The 24,838-nt window shown below is 33.3% G+C and overlaps 1 protein-coding gene across 1 annotated transcript in view; it reads left to right on the top strand.

Annotated features, from left to right (window-relative positions):
* Window positions 1–24,838, top strand: part of SPAG16 (sperm associated antigen 16) — a 758,894-nt gene that overhangs the window by 381,277 nt on the left and 352,779 nt on the right. The window contains exon 12 of the mRNA XM_054585688.1: window positions 13,581–13,766. Within this exon, the coding sequence (XP_054441663.1) occupies window positions 13,581–13,766 (186 nt within the window). The remainder of the gene's footprint in view (window positions 1–13,580; window positions 13,767–24,838) is intronic.

The following is a 24,838-nucleotide window of genomic DNA, read 5'->3' as shown; positions in this document are numbered from 1 at the left end:
ACATATGAGAAGATTCTCAACATCACTAATTATTGGAAAAATGCAAATTAAAATCACAATGAGATGTCACATATTCATTCTTAATGATTCTAGTGAGATGCTCACTAGATTAGATTATGAAAAAAGATTGGAAGGAAAGTATTTTCTTCCCTCACTTTTACAAGGGGAAAAATATCCTTGAATGTACAGAGTAAAATTAAATCCACTTTGTAGTACTGAAATAATATTTATATGAATAACGTATGATGATATATACTATATTTCTGCTTTAACATGTGTTCTAACTAAAATTAAAGCACCATAAAATATAAAGGACTGTAACAGAGTTAAAGAAAACCATACCTTAACTGTATTTACATTATAAACTTCCCAACCAATATTTCTAATTCTTGAACAATTCAGTGGTTTGATTACAATGTCAATACACTGCAGTGTGCCAAGACAAACATTATATCCAAAATATGAATTAAAATTACCTCTGAAAATAAACAAAACATTTTAACTTTATGTATAAAGCAATGACTTAAATCATCTCTGTATAGAATGTATCATCTAAAAGATATCTAACCTCCCATGGAAACTATTTACTCTGTGCATTTTATCACTCTGAGTAAACCATAGAAGTATTATTCAGACATGTAGTTATTATATTAAACTACCAGGGAAAACTTATATTTATGGTTATGGTATTTCCTTGAGCAGTGAAATAGATATTTTTCCCAAATAAGTATCTTTCAGGTTAGGGAAAAGAGTAATGCTGAGAAAAAATGTTGTCTCTTGAAACATAACATTTTTTTTGAACAGTTAACATCTATTTATGTAAAGTACTTCACCAAATCTGAAAGTTTGAGAAAAATGAGAAACCTTTTCATGGCAAGCTTCTAATCTGTGAAATATTTAGACTTTGTACCCAAATAAAACCTCCTGGTTGTAAAATGTTTCATATCCTCTGAATATAAAAATCCCCTATACTATTATTTGAATATTGAAGTTTCTATGGAGTAAAGCTATAATGTGAAAGGTAGTATATGCAAATGAAATAATTGTAACATGAAAACATTTATATCAATAGATAATATTCTTTGTAATTATCTCCCTGAAATTAATATAATTTGGTTTCAAGTTCAGCAAACCAACATCAGCTATAAATTGGCAACCTTCAAGCCACTTACAGTTTCAAGCCTTATAGATACTGGCAATTTTAGGAGAGGGACACTTTTTAGAAAATTTCTAAGCTAATGAATTCAGTGACATTATTAAAAATTCACAGGTTGTGTGAGGGAAACCCTGAATACAGATATGTGAAAATTAAATAGAAAAACAACCACATTAAATATGAAAGATTATATTAGTAAATGATAATCTCCTTTCAGTAATCTTATTGTATTTCTCAATGACCTCAATTATTTATTTGCACCGAGAAAATGAGTAAATGTATATGAGCTCCAAAAAACATAATTGACTATTAGAAAAGTCTATTGTAATATTGAGAAATCTCAAATGTAGGTAATGAAATCAAAAGTATTTCCTTTGTTTTGCTTCCAACTTTCAATATCTTCACAAAAAATACAACAATTTAATTATGAACAATAATTTAAAATGACTTTCATTTGTTATTTTGGCAGGTAGAAAAGATTGTTTTACTTTTATTTATATTTTTAATTACTTCCTTGACCATTATTTTGTGTGTAGACAAGTTATATTTTCTCTTTTGCTAATTACCTGTTTATTAATTTTTCATGTAGAATTATTTTCAATTTGAATCAACCATGTATAATTCCAATATGTTTCCCTTTTTATGAAGTTTTAGTAACATTTTGTTTTACTTGTCGATTTTTTCCTTTGGTTCAATTTTAGAATATTTAATATTGGAGTTTGTAGTGTTTGTCAACATTTTGGGGGGAGGATGGAGGGATCTTTGTTTCCATGAATATATAGCTCAGAAAGTCATCCTTCACAGTCGGGTAATATTTGTTTGCATTTCTTGTAGTTTCCTGGAGACTTTATTTCTTTGTATAGCTGTTTTAAGTTTACAATATTGAGAGGGATGTACAGAGACTTCCAGAATGCCCTGTGCCCCACACATGCATACCTTCTCCCATTGTCTATGTTACTTAACAGATTGTTACAATTCTTTTAGTAAGGATTAACCTACACTGGCCCATCATAATCCTTCAAAGTCCAAGGGGGATAAAGTTGAATGACATTTATCCACCACTGTACTATCACACAGAGTATTTTCACTGCCCTAATCATACCCTGTGCTGTTTCCATTTGTATCTCCCTACCTCCCAATCCCTGGCAGCCGCTGGTCCAGTGGTCGGAATTGTCCCCATAGTTTTGCCTTTTGCTGAATGTCATGTAGTTATAATAATACCGTGTATAGCTTTTCAGACCAGCTCCTTTCACTTAGCAACATGAATTTAAGATTCCTCCAAGTCTTTTCAGTATAGGTTATTTATTCTAACATTGAATAATATTTCACTGTCTGGATGTTCCAAAGCTGATTTCTCCATTAACTGCTGAAGGCCATCTTGGTTGTTTCTACATTTTGGCAAATATGAATAAAGCTGCTATAAACATTCACGCACAGGTTCTTATGTGGACATAACTTTTCACCTCCCTTGAGTAAACACCAAGGAGCGCAATTGCTGGGTTGTATGGTAACAGTGTGTCTAGTTTTGTAAGAATCCGCTGAAGGGCACTCCAGAGGGGCTGTCCCATTTTTCACTTCTGTCATCAGCATATGGGAGTCCCGGATCCACACACATCCTTGCCAGGATTTGTAATTGTCAGCGTTCTGGGATTTGATCATTTTGATTAGATTGCTAGTGGTATCTTATTGTTGTTTTAATCTGCATTTACTTCATAATATATGATATGGAACATTTTTTCATATGCTTATTTGACATCTTTATAAAGCCATTTTCTTGTTGAGTTTTAAGAGCTCTTTGTATATTTCAGATTACAGTCCTTTATCAGATGTGTTTTTTGCCAATGTTTTTCCCACTCTGTGTCGCTTCTCAACATTATCTTTTGCAGGGCAGAAGTGTTTAGCTTTAATGACATATAGGTTATCTATTATTTTTTTCATGGATCTTTCTGGTGTTATTTCTACAAAGGCATCATCCTACCCAAGGCTATCTAGGTTTTCTTCTATATGCCATCTTCTAGAAGTTTTATTGTTTTGCATTTTAATTTAGGTCTGTGGTCCATTTTGAGTTATTATTTGGGAAGAGTGTAAGATCTGTGTCTAGATCCATTTTTGGTATATGGATATCCACTTGATCCAGCAGCATTCCTTGAAAAGACTGGTTTTTTTTAAAAGATACATTTATTTACTTACTTAAAGCAGCATGCTTCATGCAAGTAACAACCCTTTTAAAAACTATTATTGCAAGTATACAAAAATTTCAGTTCTATTGTCCACAGCTGCTTTGTAGATTATGTTTTGGCAAACATCCTTAGTTGGATACACACTAAGGAGCCACAGTAGAAAGCTATTGTTTCTTCCTTTTTCATGACTACATTAAATTCCAAAAAGACTGTTCTATAAGCCACAAAGCTGTTAAATGGCCACGATGTTACTAGAACCTGAGTTCTACCTTCTGCTAATATTCTAGTTTACCTTATTTCCAGAGCAATTAAGAAGTATTGAGTACTACATTTAGCACACATAAAGGATCCAATTTAGTTATACTTGCAAAGCTTGAGATGTAGAATTCACATTGTTAGAAAATAAACGAATACTTACCTTGGCTTCTATTAATTCCTTGATGAATGGTAGAGCCTGGTAAAGGATATCTAATCATGAAGACTTGGCAAGTTAAGTGGAATCTGTGTTGTTTTTCTAGAGTTTATTAGAAATGTGATGAGAATCTGCTGAGATTATATCTACTATTACCCTCTCCACTCCACTGATTTTGTGTTAAAACAGATGATGCTCTCAGAAGGGCCAGCAAACATGTTAGTTATTATGAAATCTTTGACAGGAAATTAGAAGACTGGGGGCGGGGGGCGGGGGATACATGCGTTGTTACCATCACTCCTTCCTCTGATCTATACTTGGCAGGGATGGAGGAAGAGGAAAGGTAAACAGCTGGTTTTAAACATTATTTAAACTAATAGAGTTTGGATTTTGGAAAAGTGGCTTCATAAACTAAAATGCTCATTTGGGTTCTTGGGTAGAAATACTATGTAGCTCAGGATATTAGAAACAGCTTTGTTTGTCCTGAAACAAACTGAGCTTATCAAAAGAACTTCAACCTGACTGTGAAGCTGGTCATTGGAAAAAATAGGTCTGCTTTAGAAAGGAAAATAACAATTTGAAAATGAAACACAAGAAGTAATTACTGAAGGAATAAGATAGAGTAATGCCTCAGAGAATGGATATTAAGCAAAGTGAATCTCATTTTTATATTAGAAGTACATGTGATCTTATATTTATTACTGAGATTTGAAAACAATAAGATACAGAATTGGAATATAACAATGGAAATATATGCCCTGTTCAATAGAAATAGACCAGTTACGAGTCAAGGTAAAGTGGAAGTACAGATTCTTAGATCTCTGTGAACTTCTAAAGTGGAAGTAGCAGGGAGGAGAATATTTGGGTGATAAGGAGATGAACAGATTATCATTACTAGGCCATGCTCTGCTCCAAAGGCTACTGAACAGGAGGGATAATTTGAACTCTGAATGATGCCAAGGATTATAACTAACTTTAACAAGGGAAAGTTTTATATACAAGAAAATCAACTCAATAAAAAGAAAACTTTCTAACAGAGCTACTCCAAACTGAGTGAACTTAGTTTTCTGTTGCTAAAAGTTTTAAATAAAGGAATGGGCAATGCAATAATTGAGTATCAGTAGAAATCATTAAAGTAAGGGATGTATGATTAAATTAGATGAATTGTAGGGCTCTTCTATCCTAGAGGTTGTAAAATTCTGTGATACATGAATTTACGTTTACCAAGCTCAGTTCAAATGTATCCCAATTGTCATTATAATGCTGCCAATTATAAAAACTTCTTATTTTATACCAGGATCAGAAACACTGCTTGTTAGGAACCATGGAAATATCCTGCTATGTTCATTGTAAGGCTTTCAGACAATGTTATTTTAGCAGATGTGGGTTATGAAAGAAAATGAGCTTAAGATTGAATGTTCCTTGCCAAACACACAAGAGGAAAAATTTTCTAATTACACTTTCCAGACTGAATGGAAAGAATAATTATTGGGAAAATACTGCCCCAAGTTCACTTAGAAATTCCACAAGTCTGCGAGAAGCAGCCTTCCTAATGACGCTTCTTGTCTTATTGAAGTTTGTGCAACAGCTCTCAGTGTCAAAGAAGAAGCTGCTAGAAAAAAAGTATTCCATTATACATTTAGTCATTGGCTACAGGTGATGAAATATGTATCCTGCCTCTATTGACCTTGAATACTTTGTCAAATCAATCCTTATAGGACTTGAACTCTGCATCACACCTGTGTATTTTGGTTACCACGTACTCCTGAAAGTCAGAATAGAGTACATTGAAAAAAATCTAAAATTCAAGATTTTTACCAAGTCACATCAGAGGCTGGAAGAAGGTAGAGAAATAGCAAGCATCACAGTTGGGGGGTTGGATTTCTTCCCAAAGAATGACATTTCCCCCCACTTTGCAATTTAGACTTGGAACAATTCTTTAGCTAAGTGAAAAAGACAAATATGTTAGACTGAGACTGTGACTTGAGAATCATCTACCAAAATCTGGGAATGACTGTGATCATACAAAGCATAGATCTCTAAATAATTAGGTTCAATATTTAAGCACAAGTCTATAATAGAAATCACTTTCAATTCCCTAACATATTTTCTGTTCTTTCTCTAACAATCTGGTCCTTGTCATGTTCCCAGAGTTATCAACCTAAAATTAATAGATGATTACTTTTCCAACTCCTTTTAAAACTCCTTAATCTCTCCTCATAGGCTATAGATGAAAACTCTTTAGTTCTATAACAGGAAAGGTCTTTAGTAGTTGACTGATTTTATCAGTATAACCTAATTTTCCATTATTTTTCTCTCTTTGAATGTAAAATGCTTAAAAATTTCTGAATATGCCACAACTTTCACATGTTGAGTATTCATCTTTTTCCTTTCCTATTTTCACATTGTAAACAATCTGCTTGTATGTATAGATTTTGACCAGATAGTTCTACCCTTTTAAAGCCTGCATAACCACCTTCCAAGCCTAGAACATTGATTACACCCTTCTCTGTCCTATCACTATATCCTGTATGTCATCTATTAAAACACTTAGAAAAAATATTAGTATTAATTGGTTACATATTTGTGTAATTAATTAGACTGTGGGACCATGGAGGGCAAAGTCTATATCCCCAGAATATGGTACCTTTTAGGGGTTTTAAACTGTTTTATATCATTTATTTTCCAAAGGAATTTAGATAACTTGTACATATAAGAAGATACATTTTTGAGAGGTAATTAAAGTAAAGGATAACTTTCCTTATTACAGGAAAGTGGAACACCACCACAGGTAACTCAGTAAGAGCAATTCCATGACGGTGAAGAGGAAGTGGAAAAGTGATTGTGGAATATACAAACTTCTAAATCTCAGGATGCAATCCAAAGAAAAATGTAAAGAATTTGAGGAATATGCATACTTTATATCCTTCAGATCTTGTGTATCCCTGGTAAATAGTGGATACTCAGGAGGAATTGAATAATTAATTGGACTTAAAAATCACAATAATCTAATTATAGCATGGAACTGATTTGAAAAGACCCAAAGCACTAGGGAAGAAGTTGGACTATAAAAATGTCCTCAGTATGTAAACCAATGTGGTGATGTGTAAGACCAAGCTGAAATATAGAGATCTATGGTACATGAGCAAAAATCCCATTCCCAATAAACAGTGGCTTCATTGTCCAATGGGCCATGTGGCCTGGAGCAAAGGGTTTGGAAATGGAGACGTCTTGCATCTGGTGCCGTGACAAAGAGACCTGGGTCCCATTCTGAAGGAAAAAGAGGCACTTTGTGAGAAAAGGGGAAAAAGCTGGGCCCTCACATTTCTATACACACAGAGATGGTAATTTTAAACTTTGTAAAATGGTGGGATTGAGGCTGTTCATGAATAATATGTTTCTGTAAGAATTGGATCAAGGCAGGGTATAGAATCTAACTGAAAAGAATTCATTATCTATATACCAAAGAGTATTTTTTATGGTTGAAGTACAGCTGTCTCCATTTTCCCCGTACCACTCTCCCCCAGCCTACCCACCCCCACCTCCCACCCTCAATCCTACCCGCTTTGGCTTTGACCACGGGTCCTTTATACATGTTCCTTGATGTCCCTTCCCCTACTTTCCCCCCCTTAAAGAACTGGGTAAAGCAGAGGCCCACACACCTGTGAGAGCTTGAGAACAGATAATAAACAAGAGAAACCAGTAATGTATATAGTAAGTTAATAATGATAAATGCTAAAAAAAAAAAATGCACAGGATGGGAGCCTATTGTGTCACCAGTGAGGCTGCATGATCGGATTTTAGGAAGTCCTCCCTGTTGTGTCTTTCTAGAACGTCCTGAAGAAAGGGAGTGAACAAGTCATTCATTGCTGTTGTGGTAAACGTTCTTGGAAGAAAGAACCGCAAGTACAAAGGCTTTGTGTAGCTAGAGTAGAGAAGGGGTGGGGGAGGAGGAGGAGGAGGAAAAATCAGAGTAGTAATGAGATAAGTTGTAGGAAGACCATGAAGAACCTCATTTCATCGTTAGGATTTTAGTTTTTCCTCTGGGAAATGAGAAACTATGGGAGGGTTCTGAGCAGAGGAGCAGCATGAACAAGACTCTTTAAGCTTCTGTACTGACAAAGAGACCGTAGAAGGACTAGGACAGAAGCAGTTAGGAGGCTACTGGTGTATAATTCAGTGAGAACATTGTGACTGACAGTCCTTTCATAAATTCAAATAGTACTGTTGAGTACATAGGCACAGGTAGATGAGACTACAATCTAATGTGAGTAATGAGTCTGTTCGCTATTTATAGAAATGTGGATATAATCGACTCCATATAAAAACTAAACTAGAGATCACAATATAATCTTTTTTTAAAAATAAATTTAACTTTGAATAGTACCTAGAACTAAAATGCACTGTTGTACAAATTCTCATATTTGATCTCCAATACAACACTTTCAGTTATACTGAGCAGAATTTATCCCTATTTTCAAATAAAGACAACGGGTTTCAGAGATGTTAAATATAAACGTTAAATGGTCTGTCCAAGGTCACATGGGCTGTCTAACAAAGCATAATAGCCAGGCAATCAAGTCTTCTTGCTTTTATACTTCCCACTTCCTATTTTGGGACACAAGAAGCTTGGAGTCTTTCTGCTCCACCCAGTTCCCATGAAACATGTTGAGCACATCTCTTTAAAAACAAGTAATTAGAGTCAATCCGAAACCTGTAACGTATTTACCTCTCAAAACTGAAATCATTTTTAACAGTAACAAACTCTAATACTTCTGCAGTTATGTGCTAAAGTCTGACAATGTCAATGATTTGCACTGAAAACATGCAAAATATGAAATAAAGTAATTACAGGATATATAAAATATTTATAAATACAATTGATACTTATTGCTTACTGTTTGTAAATTATAAATTGCTCAACCCAAACAAAATTGACATGATTTATTTGTAGATTGTTCATAATCTGCAAAAACTCATGTTAATATAAATAACATTTGTATGAAAATAAATATAATTCTCAAACAAAAAATTTAAAAAGAATGACATTATACTTTTTTAAAACCTCTTTAGTATCTGGCTTAATAGATGCTCATTTTAAAGGGCCTTTTTATTTTTCTTGTTTTTCCAGCCTTATAAAGATTTATTTATTTTATAAGTTTCTTCATAGAGTTACCCTTGGTCTTTATTGATCTCCTATTTTATTATTTTATAGTATATGTTTTTAAAGTCTTATGTTTAGCAAAAAAAAAAAGAGAAAATTTGGAGACTGCCTTTTTCATTATAAAGAGTTTAAAAAATAAATTTACCTTCAAAATATTATTTTGATTTTGCTTCATTGTTTTGATATGTTGCGTCTTTATTCAGTTCTAGTTATTTGAAAATAATCCAGTAATATTTCTTTTTTAATATATAGGTTATTTAACCTGTGTTTTAAAATTAACATAGGTTTTAAAAATATAGAATTTTGTTATTTATTCATACCAATTGAATCATGCTGAGAAAATATAATCTTTATAACAATTATGTTAAATTTGTTAAGACTTGTTTTGTGGCTTATTATATTATCTGTTTTTATAAATGTTCCATATATGTTTCAGTTAAATGTGTAGTCTCTAGTTATATGGTGAAAGATTTTATATGTGGCCTTTAAAATTTGTAATTTTAATTTCTTAAATATTCTATATCTTTATTTATATTTTGAATTGGAAAATTAAATTGAGAGAGGTGTGTAAATCTTTCATTCTGTGAATAGATTGGTCATTTATGATTTTATGGTTCTAATTGTTACTTTTTACCAGCTAAGATACATTTAGCATTTTTATGAAATTTAGTTTTGAAACATTTTTAGGAATGAAACATTTTATCATTATATAGGAATTCTCTTTATTTCTAATAACACACTTTTGCCCTATGGTCTATTTTGTCTGATATTAATATGTCTTCTTAATCTTTATTTCCATTTCCTTTACCTAGGCATCTTTTAAAAAAATCTTCTCTTATGTTCAATCTTTGTATATCTTTAAAAGTTTAGTGTGCTTCATGTAAACAACATATAGCTGAACTGTTTTCTTTATAGTCAAACCAAAAAAGTCTTTTGTCTTTTTATTGGTATTATTATGTTCAAATTCATTTCTACTGTATTTTTGGTTGGTTTTTCTGTTTGTACTAGTCATTCTAGTGCTTTTCCCCCTTCTTTTCTTGTTTTATTTTGCACATATGTTTATAATTTGGATAGATGTTTATAATTGTTAGCTTTCCTTGCCCATTCTTTTTTTCTTATACAAGTTCAGAAGGTATATGCTCTATTTCTGTTATTATAATAGTTACTCTTGACATTTTACTGTCCAGACATAACTTTAAAAAGTCTAAGGAGTATCAGTGTGTTACCTTTTCTGAACAACACAGAACCATTATTGTCGATGTTGTTGTTTTATTTTTATTTTTTCAGGGACTATTTGTGGACACAGATATTTGGATATACTGACATGTTGACCAAATTCTCTGCTCATGATTCCTTCATTTCAGATCTTCCTCCTAGGATCTTTTTTTTTTCCCTGAAATATATATTCTCAGTATTAATTGTTTCTGCAAGAGAGGCTACTTGGTTTAGCTGAAAATATTTTTATTTGCCTTTGTTTTGAGAGAAGTTTTGATGGAATTAGAGTAATATTATTTTCTCTTAGGTCCTTGAAGGAATTCTAGATCTGCCACTTACTAGTTCTGTGATGTTGTTCAGGTGTTTTGAAGATAATAATAGTGGTCATCCTATACAGGATGATTGTGAGGATCAGATATATAAAATATACCAAGTAGGATTCTATCATATATGACGCACTATAAAATACCTTTCCTGTTTTATCCTCTTCTCCTTACTCTTCTAAATATTATTGTTGCTTGTCGTGCTCTGAAGTTGACTAAAGTGAACATTTCTTTTTGTTTAAACTATTTATCCTGGTTGGTATACATTTTTCTTCCTGAACATATAATTCTATTCTTAAATTTTCTAGTTTTTGTAAATTCTCAACCTTTAATCCTTTGAGTGTTATATCTATCCTTTTATACCATTCTAAGATTTTAATTAGGAAAAAATATTTTTTATTTCATCATTCTTGTTTCTTAACTTCTATACTGTTATCAACTGAGTGTCTCTGTCCTGCCTAAATTCAATTGCTGAAGCCATAACCGCCGATGTAATGGTATAAGGGGGTGGGAGCTTTGTGAGGTAATTACATTAAGGGGAGGTCATCTGGATGGAGCCCCTTATTGAAGTTAATGTCCCTATAGAAGGAGGACGAGACACCAGAGCTTCCTCTCTCTCAGCCACGTGAAGACACAGAAAGAGCACAGTTATCTGCAAGCCATGGAGAAGGCCTTTGCTATGTATGAACTGTAGACTAAATTATCTGATACCTTGATCTTTGGCTCTCCAGCCAGAACTGTAAAAAATGAATTTCTATTGTTTAAGACTCCCAGTCTATGGTATTTTCTTATATCAGCCCAAGCCAACTCAGACACTGTTATTTCCTGGTCTATCTGTACTCTGGCAGGGGTAATTTTTTTTCAGATTTATATTCCAATTCACTCATTATGTCTTTTGCTATTTCTAACATGCTATTAATCCACCTACTAGTTTGTTAATTTCAATAATTTTATTTTTATTGAAAATGCTTTTTTTAGATCTGGTAATTTGTATAATATTTTGTCACTTGATAATGTTTATTTCCCCCGTTTTTGCTTTACACATTTCATGCATAGTTATGTTCTGTACCTTGTAATTAAAACAACTAGGGTCCTTTAAGGCGTATGTATTTATTAGTTTTATCTCTTCACCCTCAGTCATGGCTTTTTATTTCTCATTGTTTGGTAACTTTTTTTTTTTGTTTTGTAATGTCACATTTGGTTGACTTTTATCTGTGCAATACTGGGAGCCTTAATTAGAATGATTAATTCTATATGCTAATAACCTGGATTAGCTTTTGCTCTTTCTCAGCATTTGGCATCTCCTATTTGTGTGGAAAGGAGGGAAACCCTGACTTTTACATGACTTAAAGCAGTTTTGTATTTTAGTTTACCTTTTATTCCCTCTCTCTGCCTTTGTTTTCTTATGGATCAAAGCATACGATTTTCCATATTTCAAATCATGCTTTTTGAAAAAAACATTTTAGAACTTTATATTCTATATATCTTAGATTTGGTTGAGTTCATACACATAAACAATAATCTCAGTATATTATGAGACTATATCTATTGTTGACTATATTCCACTTGTAATTATGTTTATTGTGATTTTTGTTCCACACATAGTTTAAAGCAGGAGAAAAGTATATAAAACTTATTTGAAAGGATTTTTTCAGCCATATGCGGAAATATACCACAGCAATTTCTATTCTAGGGCAAGATTTATGTCCATATTAGCTTGAGAGCTCACCAGAAAGATTTGAGAAAGAGGCATGGTTAAATTACTTTTTATTTCTATATTTTTTAATATTTTTATAAAATATATTTTTGGTCTTTAATATTAAAATGTAAAATTTTGAATGGGAAATATATGTACAAATAAAAAAAGCTGCAAAGCAAAGGATGGTTTTTAATTCCTATCTATTAGTAAAGAACTACCAGTAATACAGCAATTTTTTTTAACTCTGCTAATTTGAAAATTAAAATAGATATTTTTTTATAACCTTCCTGAGAACTTCTTCATTCTGTAATTCACCTTTTCCTCATACACCTTTATTAAGCTCTCTCTCCAGTGGCTGTTTCTCTTCTGCACATAAACATTTAATTCTCTCGGCACAAAAATAAGCACCCTCTCTAAAAAAAAATGCAAGCAGCGAAACACTTCTCTTGATCCTTCCATTTCATCTCTCTCTTAGGAAGAACTGGCATCTTTACTTCTTCACTCATAGTGTAACTTCATTCATTCATTCAGTCGAATATTTTTTTCTGGAAACATTTACTTAGCACTTCAGTTGGTCAGTCATAATGCTTGATACTGTAGAAACAGAGAGGAAACACGGTTCATCAAAAACACAAGGAAGGAGAGAAAATAAACATTTAATTATGTTTAGTGAGAGAGATGTTCCTAAGAGAATACATAGAAAGATAATGCAATGCTGGACAGTGTGGAGAAGATAATGGAACAGAAATATTCTTGCATATGATGTTTTACAAAAAAATACATATTTCCACTTATGTTATTGATACCCACTCATTTCTTAAATTAGCTTGTGTGTCCACCACTTGAAAGGCACAGCTTTTTTTTTTTAAACATCTACTAATGATCTGAATGGAAAACCTAGTGACCCATCCTCAACTACCGAGCACTTCAAAGATTTCATCTCTGAAGACCTAAGTCAAACACCCCTCATTCCTGATTCACTTCTTCCTTCATTGTCCAAACTGTGCTCCTGAAGCATTTAATTAACACAAACATAAGCAACACCAACCTACTATTTTGTATTGTTTTTGAAATTGTCTTAGCCTATGTCTACAGTTTCATCATTCTGACCCTGCATCATCCACAGAGCAGAATATGTAATTCTGAATCTAACATGCTAAAAAAAATACAGGTTTAATAAGTTAATCTAGAGGATATAGAAGAATTAAACTAGAAAATGTGCAATGGCAGTTTCATCAACTTGAATTACTAAACAATACAAGTAAGCATCTAATTGTGTAGACTTAAGGTAATAAGATTTAGGCATTTAGATATGCCATTATAAGTAAAATTAACAAATACACACAAATCACTCACAGAATAAAACCACTTATAAAAATACATTGTAAATTGACTTTGTAACAAATTACTTTTTTATGTTTTTGCAAATAGTGGCAACAAGTTGGCTACATCCAGTGGTGACACTACAGTTAAATTATGGGACCTGTCTAACGGCAATTGCATTTTGACCTTTGAAGGACACAGACATGCAGTATGGTCCTGCACATGGCATTCCTGTGGTGACTTTGTGGCTTCTTCTTCATTGGATGCCACCAGTAAAATCTGGGATGTTAATAGGTAAGAGGTACTTTAAACATTATTAATCATGTATGTTGAAAAATACACATCGGTAATGTTTTTTGTTTCCCCTCACTGCTACCCCTGGGAAGCACTTTTTAAAAAACTGTTAGCTGATAAAATTATAGAGAGCTACTTAGAATCTCTGTGAAATCCACTTTTCACTCCATTAGTCTTTGTTGATAATGAGTCCTTTCCAAATGTAGGTATCAAGATCAAGCTTGTGTAATAAGATTCTAATTGCTTCATTGAAAGCTGTTTGTTTTAAGCAAGATAGAAAGAAATACTTTAAAGAGTTAGGTTGTTAGTTCTTTCAGAGGATTATCATCTCTGTATCATCAAACTAACAATTTAATAGACATAAATATGACAGAAATAATTACTTGTTTTGTGCTTAATTTTAATGTAATGTTTTCCTAAATTAAATGCTTGACAATTCAAAAATTATAATAACTTACAAAATTCATTGTCTACAAAGTCCCATGCAATATCTCATGAATATAAAAGTTTTTAATTTTGTTCATAATTCAAGACACAAATCTATTATGCTTTCAGTGTCAGAATACATGTAATTCATGTATATTTGGATGATTATTGCTTCCTGTTACGTGTACAAATAGGATATAAAGAGCTACTCTTAAATACCATGATTGCTTTAGCTAGCTAAGGTATTATAACTCATCAGTCAGACTTTAGATCACTTAAATTATTGAACAATACCCATATTCTAAATTTAAATCATAAGAACTCCCAAAAATTTAGGTCAACAGTTGTCACTGAGCTATTGTCATTTATTTTGTAAGAGAAAAATGGACTGATTTTATAGGTGGACACTGTTGTTTTGAGGTCATGTGCAACCCTGTTTTACCATTCTTCCTTGAACAATGGGTAACATGTTTAGAAGGGCAGAGAGTAAGGTACTTGCAAAAAGCCTGCAGATTTTCTGGGAGGATTCATCAAGAGTATGTGCTCTGTCCTATCTGTAAGTCGATTGTCTCCTAATGCCATGTGCCAAGTATTATTATGCTTGTTTTTTTCTTAGCACCAAACTCACCCTTCTACATCTGTTTTAGTGATGCTGGCAATTGGAAATTTGCAAACCACATTCTTGCTGTGCCAGCTGACTTTCTGTTAGGCTTTAGCAATAGGGGTTACTTGCAGAAGAATGCAAGGCTGGAGAAGGAAGAGGGGACTTGCTTCATCCTGCCTGCTTTCTGTAGGCTTCTTCTGGACTTACAGTTGCAGTGAGCATCAACCTAGCAATACTTCATCTCAACAACAGCAGGTCATTCTCATCACAGCAGCTGAATCCAGCTGGCAGTTTTTTAAATGCTTGAACAAACAAGTGCCTTGTGCCCTCATCAAAGACATTAGCCCCAGCAGATAGGTGCCCTCTCTTCAGAAGTACGTGCCCCCAGCTCTGCACGGCCCCTCCTCTGTGTTGCAGAGCACCAGTATCAACAGAAAAGGAAGTGCCGCCACACAAAGGGCTGAGTTTCTGCCCTGCAGGTACCCCTTTTCAAGGTTCTAAGTTTTAATAATTCCACCCTATCCACCCTTTTTCACTCAGTCCTATGAGGTAGGACTGCAGTTGATTTTCCATGATGTCTTAATGTTTCCCTTTTCTCTTTTTGACTACCGGTTAACAACTTATCCATAATTAACAATCCTATGTATTAATATTAAATCATTACTGTTAAAATGATAGAAGCAAAGTCTGTATTCTGACTAGACCTTGACAGGTACATGGCATTAATTAATAGATAAATAACATAACCCACCTAAGTTATAAAGGTATAATAAATAATGTTGGAATATACTGTATGAGGAAACATAGCTATGAAAAATCAATTTTAGACTTTTTTCTATTTAAAATCATGGCAATTTAAGGTGTGTTTTAATTCTCAAATGGGTACCATTCGATTATTTGGGATAATCAATCATATGTAATTTTTTTTTAATTTTTACTGCCATTGAATTACAGCTGTCCCATATTTTCCCTGTTGCTCTCCCCTGCCTCGCCTACCACCCCCTGCTCCCACAATCAATCCCCACCCTGTTGTCCATTCTTAACACTATGTTTTTAATTATGTGACTAGATTTCATAAATATTTGTTATAATAGATTATTGGAATTTTAAAAAACTACTCTATTGAGGTATGATTAACATACAAAAAGCTGTATTTAATGTAGACAATTTGACTAGTCTATAGAAAAGTATAAATTATGAAATCATCACTAACCTACTGCTGTGTGTGTGTGTATGTATTTCTATCACCTCCTAAAGTTTCCTCCTGCCCTCTTTATTCTAAAATATAACATATCTTTAAATTTCTTATACAGTCATAGTATTTAAATCAAACTGTGCTTAAAAATGAATTCCCAATAGATGCAGCCCTTCTTAGAATGATTTCAGACACTTTAACTTGACAACTTTTCCCCATGACCTTGGAATCCAAATATTGTCCACCAACTAATACTCAGTATATACTGATATAACAGATTAAAATTCCTTCTGAGTGATGGCAAAAATTCTTTACATCTCAAAATTCCCATCAATGTCAAAAGCTCCCTTTCATCATCAAAGACCAAAAACATACTAATTTTGAAGCTGAGGGAATAGACAAATTTCCACAGAAAAGGGAGAAATTGATTATTTATATAGTGGTTATTGACATACCTTTCAGAGTTATCATCAAAGCACTGAACTGTAATGTATGATTACTCATGAATCAATGCTGTGTAGATGTGTCTAAAACCAGTGTCTGATTTTAAAATTTCATAGGTTATTGGAACCAGTTTAGTGACTTACGGGGAGTGGTTATTTGCCTTGGTAAGATTTTTGTGCTAGAAGCTGTACTGTGCTGGGTCAGATATTCTTATCCTGCTGTTACATCATTCTTAATAAGAAAAATTACATTGATAGACTCTGCTGTTCATCGAAGTAGGAAGAATGTAGAATGTATTATTCTCACTTACACTCTGCTCACCGCTTAAGAGCCCCTGGCCCTCGCCCTGCAACTGCTTCTAAATTGCACATTATCTGTCGAGACCATCCAATTCACTCCTCACCACAGAGTTGGGTAATTGGTAATTATAATTAATGTGAAAAATAGAAATCAAAAGCCACTTTTACTAAATGCTAATACGAACAATGTCTCTGGCACCCTTAGTCTAGATGCATGAACACTCTACTAGGTTTCTACAAATAATTAACAATAGTATTGTACTATTGATGATCTTCTGAATGATCATTTATATAAAGTAGAAAGTTCTATGTGCCTCAATTCATAATCGTTTATTTTTACCTTAGTTTTCAAATGTATTCTTTAAAAATCAATCTTAAAACACACATTCATGCACTATTATATCCTAAGCAGAAGAGTGCTTGGCAAATGGTATTTTGGTTGTATTAATGATAAATGAAAAAATGTTCCATATTTGCATAACAGAATATCCTCCTTGCTCCCATCCACATTCAGACTATAATTTAATTGCCTTCATTTTTTATTAAACTTATTGGGGTGGCATTGGTTAATACAATTAAGTAGGATTTAGGTGTAAAATTCTATGAGACATCATCTGTATATTGCATTGTGTATCACCACCCCAAATCCAATCTCCTTCCTATCACTGTTTATCTCCCCTTTTCCCTCTTCTCCCTCTCGCCACCTCCTTTTCCGTCTAGCAATCACCATACTGTGGTCTGTGTCTATGAGTTTTTTTCCCTTAATTTCTTCACCTATTTCACCCAGCCCCACAAACTCCCTCCCCTCTGATTGCTGTCAGTTTGTTCTCTGTGAGTCTGTTTCTATTATGTTTGTTATTTTATTTTGTTGCCTTATTATATATGAATCTATAAAGTGATGAAGATAGGATAGGAAAATCAGAAAATATCTCAGTTGACTATAAAAATAATTTGTTTCTTTAACTTATAAAATTATCAATAAGTATTGAGTACTCATGAAATGAATTACCAGTGTTGAGCTATATTATAGACATTAGAAAATTCTAAGACTCCATTACTCCCCTCAGTGAGATTACAAGTAATTTTAAAATGCAGCAATTTTGAAGTAGTCAGAGAGTATGTATTGCATCTACCATTTATAATATCAGGTAGGGTGTTCTGATGGACTTCTGGATGCTTTTCTTCCAAGATTTCTGGATATTTAGCTGAGTAACTATATCATACTGTCACTGTGATATTCAGAAGGCAGGCCACGTCCCTGCTTTGTTGCTTGAGTGGAAGGAATTGGAGCCAAAATTACTGAGCACAGCTGCCCCCACTTCTTCTAACAGGACACTGTATAGGCATAAGCGGCATTAGTTGTCACAAGCATGGAAGGAAAAAGTGAGTTTTGAAAATTCAACAGCTTCTGGAGCCTCGACAGTTGCCCTTATATCCAAATGTATCTTTTCATATGACTTTAAGATTAAGTTGAGAGAGAAAAATGAAGCAGGTTTAAAAAACTCTGTTTAGAAAAGTAATTTGTGATTATTGCTGCATTTGCATTAACTGTAAGCAAATATATCAGAAACTAAGTTTTTGAGAGAATGATATTGGCAAAGAAACCATGAATCTATCCTCTGCATCCCCATTACTCTTCAAAAAATCATCTTCAGGGCCCTTAACTTATATCCAAAAAGAGGAACTTTGATGCACATGGAAGGCACAGGCCGGAGCAACACCCTCAGATATGGCTATAGAAGATAATGGACAATGAGAATCCTTGGCTGTGGAACAAAGCCAGAGGCCACAGAGACCCATGCACAAAGGATCTCCTCTTAGGAAGAGAGGCATGATCCAATCAAATAATTTTCTTCAGTGTCATGGTCAAGTTCCTCACGATACCTGCCCAGGATTCTACCACTGTTTGGACTAGTGACTCTCACGTGTTCCCATTTTTCTACTTCCTGTTTTGGAGTTTGCATTGCAATTATTCTGCCTTTGCTTCACTGCTGTACATTGTATTTGCAGTGGGGAGAGGGGGAGGCAGAAAGCTTGGCTTTTATTTTGCTGGGCACCAGAGCCCAAGTGACACCTCTGAACCCAGTGGAGCAGATTGTGCATCATGCAGGATCATGGACAGTGACATTCATGCAATAAATGAGTGGGACATTGTGTTGTCTCCTTTTGGGGGGATGGAGGGTTTCAGTGACTGCTCTACAAGTGGAAGGAAGGATGGCACAAATATTTGGTGAGCAAAAGGGCCAACTGTGGCAAGTTTTGTTAGCTGTTTGTCAGAATCCACTCTCTCCCTCTTCTGTTAGTTGGGCACCTGGCTGTCTATCTAAATTGTATTTCTCAGCCTCCCTTGCAGTTAAGTGTGGTTATGTCACTACGTTATCTACAATAGAATATTAGTTGAGGTGACATATACTGTTTCTGTATTTTCCTCCTTATGGTGGCCTGGAATATCAATGGCTATGACCAGGGTAATCTTAGAAGCCAGTGATGAAAAATGACAGTGTGATCATCAGCCTGCTTAAAGTAAAGCCACTCCACGCCCCCCGATTCCTTACCTCCAGTCAGCCTGCAACGTCATCTAGTCTAGATTATTTAACAATAAGAAAATAAATTTTATTTTATTTGATACACTATATTTCTAGTCTATTTGTTATAGTACCTGAGGCTGTGCAGTCTGATATAGGCACCTGGTGAATATTTTTTAGGAGATGTTTTCCCTTCCTGACATACTAATAATGCAACAAAGCCAAGCCCTGCAATATTCTCAAAATTATTTGAATAAGGTAATAATAGACAGACTGTGCTGATAATAGATAGCAATGCAACTCCCTGTAACTTTTTTCCTTTCCCCTTCTGATTTTCCTTGATGTTTGTTTGCAATACTGTTGGAGCCGCTGAAGTCCTACTTGCTGGTAATAGTGTCTATAAATTGAATAATTGGCTTACATGTAAGTTAATGGCTATAAAAGTAGCTGTAAGTTATAAGAAAATATCCAACTATAATATATTATGATCTCTTTTAGTGGGAATCTGAATCACTAATGATTATTTCATTTAAACCATATAAAGCTCTGTGAATCTGTTTTATGTAACATCAACTATATTTACCTGATGAGAATCAGTTTTGCAGATTGCAGTCAAACTGATGGAATACAAGTAGTTCCTTCCATGTGGCTGCCTTAACAATTTTTTTAAAAGTTTATTTATAGATCCAATAAATACATATTTAGCACTTACTCTGTTAATGTGCATTGTTTTAGTCACTAACTCATAGCTGTGAATAAAATAGAAAAAAACCTCAAAACTCCTGCCCTCATGTAGGTAGAATTCTATTGGGAGTCAGAAAAGAAGCCAAATGAAAAATAATAATTACATATACAATATTTATGAGTGATAAGCTTTGTACTGAAAAAATAAAATGTGGAAGGGTGGAAAGGAACGGTGAGCACTGGAAATAATTGCAATTTTAAACAGGATAGTCAGGTGCACTATCTTCTCTCCCCACCCCCATGCCTGCATGTTTCCTCCCCTTTTTTTCTCTCTCCTAACTCCAAGGGCCCTTCTTTTGCCTCTGTAACTCATTTCCTGAGCCCATGCATCCCAGTTGGCTCACTTCTTTTTACCTCTGTGACTTTCTAAATTAAAAAAAAAAAAAAGAAAGAAAGAAACAGGATGGTCAGGGATATTCTCAGTATAAAGTTGACATTTGGATAACTGGAAGTACGTGTGACTAAAAGACAAGATGGTATCCAAGAGAACATCCCAAGCTTTTTTGTGTAGTGAACTCCCTCATGGTGGTAGCAGGATTCAAGTGATTTTGAAACAGCAAGGAGACCAGTAAGACTAGAGTAGAATGAGCAGATGAGTGAATGGTAGAGGTGAGGCAGTTAGTTACATGGGTATGAACATATAACACAGGGCCTCAAAGCACATGTGAATGACTCTGGCCTTAATTCTCAATGAGATGGGAAGCCACTGGAGGGTTTTGAACAGTAGAGCCAATTTACACTTTGCAGTTTAACAGACTGACCCTAGTTACTGAGTTGAGATTAGACTGTGGCAGAAAAGGGGTAGAGGTACAAGGGTAAAGGCAGAAGACCAGATGGGAAATACTGCAGTGAGCCAGGCAGAAAGACAGTGAAGGCTTGAGGAATAATAGAAACAGTAAAAGTTTTAAGAATTTGTTTGTATTCTGGAAAGATTTGGTAGGTAAAGCCAGAAGGAATTGCTGCCGTATTGTGGGGGTTGTAAGAAAACAAACCACCTGTTATGTTTTGAGACACCTGAAAAGCAAAAAGTTTGTTCTCCTTGTACTGGAACACTAATGCAGACTTTATAAAAGGTTTTTCCAGTCAGATTCATCAAGTGAATCTCAGAAACAGCCGTAGAGTGAGGAATGCCTTCTTCACACTGTTCATCTAGCACATAATTTCCATTGAAGATATTTCAGTGTTCCCTCCTGCCCAACAGCATTGCTTTCTTTGTAATTTAATAATTAATTTTCCAATTATAACTCCTGGGCTGAGATGAAGGGAAGAGAAGGCTATAGGTAAAGGGAACAGTTAAAATTTAGAAAAAAGAAGTGCAGAATATTAATATTCTCTTATGATGTTACCTTCTTTTAATAATATGTACTATAAATTTCTTTTGGGCAAGTAATGCACCAAGGTAGACTCTAAAAAGGAAAAAAGTTTATTTTTTACTATAAAACTAGTAATTATAACACCAAAAAAGCTGTAAAAATGGAGGTTAGTATTTATAAAATGAAGTATTTCATCAATAATACATTTCATGTTCTTTATGATTCAATTGCAAAGTTAGATATTTTAAAGATGAAGAACATATTGTACAATATTAATGGTTTTAAAACAACGTACGAAATATGAAGACTCAAGGGCACAGATTATTACTACGCTAATGCCTGTCTTGTAAAGACCCCCAGTTTCCCTTCTTATACTTGAAAAGACACCTCAGATATATATATTAATGCACTGCAGAACAGTTCTTGAAACATAATTATGTCACATTAAAAGAAATGGTTACATACTGAAATTGATCTCTTGTGATTAATTTATCCTGTCCTAAGAATAATAAATCAATTTTTACATCTTTCTTGGATTTTCATTTATATTCAAGTTAATAGTTCCCCCTTGAAATATAGAGTTTAAATTACATCTAAGTATTATTGAGTATAAATATATAGATAAGCACAAAAAATGAATAAAAGAAAATATGATCTACATTTTTCACTGTCGTCTTTCCCCCAAAAGAGTGCATACTTAATGAGCACTATTCAAGGAGTGTTTAATTTAAGAAGAAAATATTTATTAAACCTAAATTTAGATTTCATTTAGCATGTTATACTATGATTAAAAAATTGAGAAACTCTCAAAACCAATATGACTTTGTGTGTGTGTGAAAAATGCTTTGAACAACATTGTCCACTGCAACAGTTTGAGGTGGACATCCTTTTATATCAATATCAATATAAAATTATACCTTATATTGATCGATATAAGATACATGTCCTTAATATTTTAAAATTCAGCTTTATACATTTTATTTTATGTAAATTAGTTATATAATTTGCATCTAACTTGCACTAAATAAGTTACACTGTTGTATCACAAAACAGCAAAACTGTATGTTAGAAATATTTTAGATGAGTATTGATGGAGCTAAAGATATTCCAATAAAACTTAGTGTAGCTATTTTATAACATGTTATATTGTTACTCTATTACCTCCAATTAAACAAGCACTTTAACATAAAAAAAGATGTAACACACCTTTTCTATCCCACTGTAAAAATCTGGTCCAAAGGTGTCTTAGTCTACCTTATTGCTAATAATTAATGGGTTTAATGGATGTAATTAATATATGTTAAAAATAATATATAGGCATAGTCTCTATGAGGTAAAAAACTAAAATATATCATGTATTTTCATATTTAAGGTTTAGTAATATATGTGTATACACATGCGTATATACTAACATGGTACTGTATATACATATATTAGTTTTAATGCAGTCAGTTTAAATATTCAGCTCTAATTTTAGAATGGTATAAATATTTGACTATCTCAAGTATGTTAAATACCATTTAATCAAAAGGTTATTTTATTTACTTATTTATGCTTTAGCTATGACTGCAAAACACAGCTTGTTTTAAAACATTTACTTGAAACAGCAAAGCTGATATTAACATGCCCCTGAAACATGGTTTTGGGATTACTGAAACAATTTTCATATTTAAAAAACTCTAAGGTTTTATTAGATTGTTATTTAAATGGTTTGAATGTCCAAGTGTGTCAAATCAAAATAAAGCATGTAAACTAGTCGATATAAAAATAACAAGCAATCAAGTTTTAGGTGGAATTAAACTACTTTCTTATATAAAACCATGTTGTTAGATACTTCCTACTTAGTTCTGTTCAATAAACCACTAGGGAACAAAATTTTCATAGAAATTTTAAATATTATTTAACGTTGTCTGACATGTGTTTGTGCAGAATCCTAACATGTACCTATAAGGGAAGAACTTGTTAGCATGTGTCCTGGGAAGGAAATAAAACTGACTGTCTTTGTTAAGGAATGTGGAACGAAGAATCCATGCATCTGGCCTTTGGTTGTCTCACAGCCTAGAACATATCCTGCAGGAAGAAATGCCTCTAGCGGGATTTCACTGTCTAGAAATGTCATGCCTTCTGATTTGGCCTGTAATGCTTTGGATCATTTACTAGATTTGACCTCAGAATTACTAAAATTTGCATTTTACTTAGAAATTGATTATTTGTGTCTTCATTATATACCAAGCACATACCACATCAGCCACTGGTTATCCACCCCTTTTAAATTATATAAATACAAATTTTATGAGGTATCTTAATATCAGTTAAGATATTTTAATGCAGTTTTCACACACAGAGTGAGCTTTCCTGTGATGCTTCTATTTCATTTTGGTTTGGAATTATCATGTCCGTTTGTTTTTTGTTTGTTTGTTTATTTTGAGTAAGGAAGAATCTGATGAATTTATAATAATATCCCTTAGCAGGAAATGATCTAAAATCATTCAGTAGTTACAGTGAGAAATCATTGCAATACGATGTGTGGTATCCCACCCTGCTCATGTTTAAATTTTTTACCACTGGCTAGTAAAAATGCATACCTAAATTATGTGTTTCCTAAATGTATAGGCAGATGCAGAGGGATCTAAAAATTGTTTTTCCTTACTTTAAGTAATGCAGACATTTAAAAATTCTTAAAGCTGTAGAATGAGGTAATTATAGTTATTTTATTATATTATTATTAATTACAATATAACATGTATATTATTAATACAATAAAATATCTATTATTGTCTGAATACATGTTTAACTACAACTTCTTAACCATAAATTTAAGATTTAAAGTTGCTGTTGGAAATTTATGGTGATTATCTCAGCATGCATTATCAAAAGGTGAAATGTTTTAGCTTAGAAACACAAAACACATCTTTATATGAAAGCCATAACTACTGTAAAAGGAAGTAGTAGGTGTTTAATATTTTTTCTTGATTATCTTTGTCCAGATTTTTGACGTTTATAAAAGCAATTTTGAGAGAATATAAATGTATCTCTAGAAAAAAATCTAATTTTACTGTTTTACACATAAATATTAGTATAGTATAGATATATGCAAAACTATAATAATAAATTATATGTCTGCACCCAAAGATATTGCCTACTTGCTTAATATTCATTATGAATATAAATCTCTTATACAAATAACATTTACTAATAAATATATGGCAATTATCTATGCAGTCACCTCTCCTCCTTGCTCTCATTTCCTCCTACCGATTTCTAAGAAGCTTATGCCTTCTTAGACTTGAGACTTTCAATGATATAGCTGACAGTAAGTTAACTCCTAACTATCTAAATTGTCATGGCTCTTGTTATCTATGTTCATGTTCTACCTAAGAACTCATTCCCCAAACTGGGACTGATTGTTTATCATCCCGTAAGTGGTCATTGCTATTAATGCCATAAGACTATCAGTTGTGTTTATTTGGATCACCTTAGTAAAGCCAATCATTATACTCTAGATATTGTCTACATATCCAC

Source organism: Pteronotus mesoamericanus, unplaced genomic scaffold, assembly GCF_021234165.1.
Source record: "Pteronotus mesoamericanus isolate MK-2021 breed Mesoamerican mustached bat unplaced genomic scaffold, CSHL_Meso_final contig_90, whole genome shotgun sequence".
Lineage (NCBI taxonomy): Eukaryota > Metazoa > Chordata > Mammalia > Chiroptera > Mormoopidae > Pteronotus > Pteronotus mesoamericanus.
This window is presented reverse-complemented; position numbering and strand designations above follow the sequence as displayed.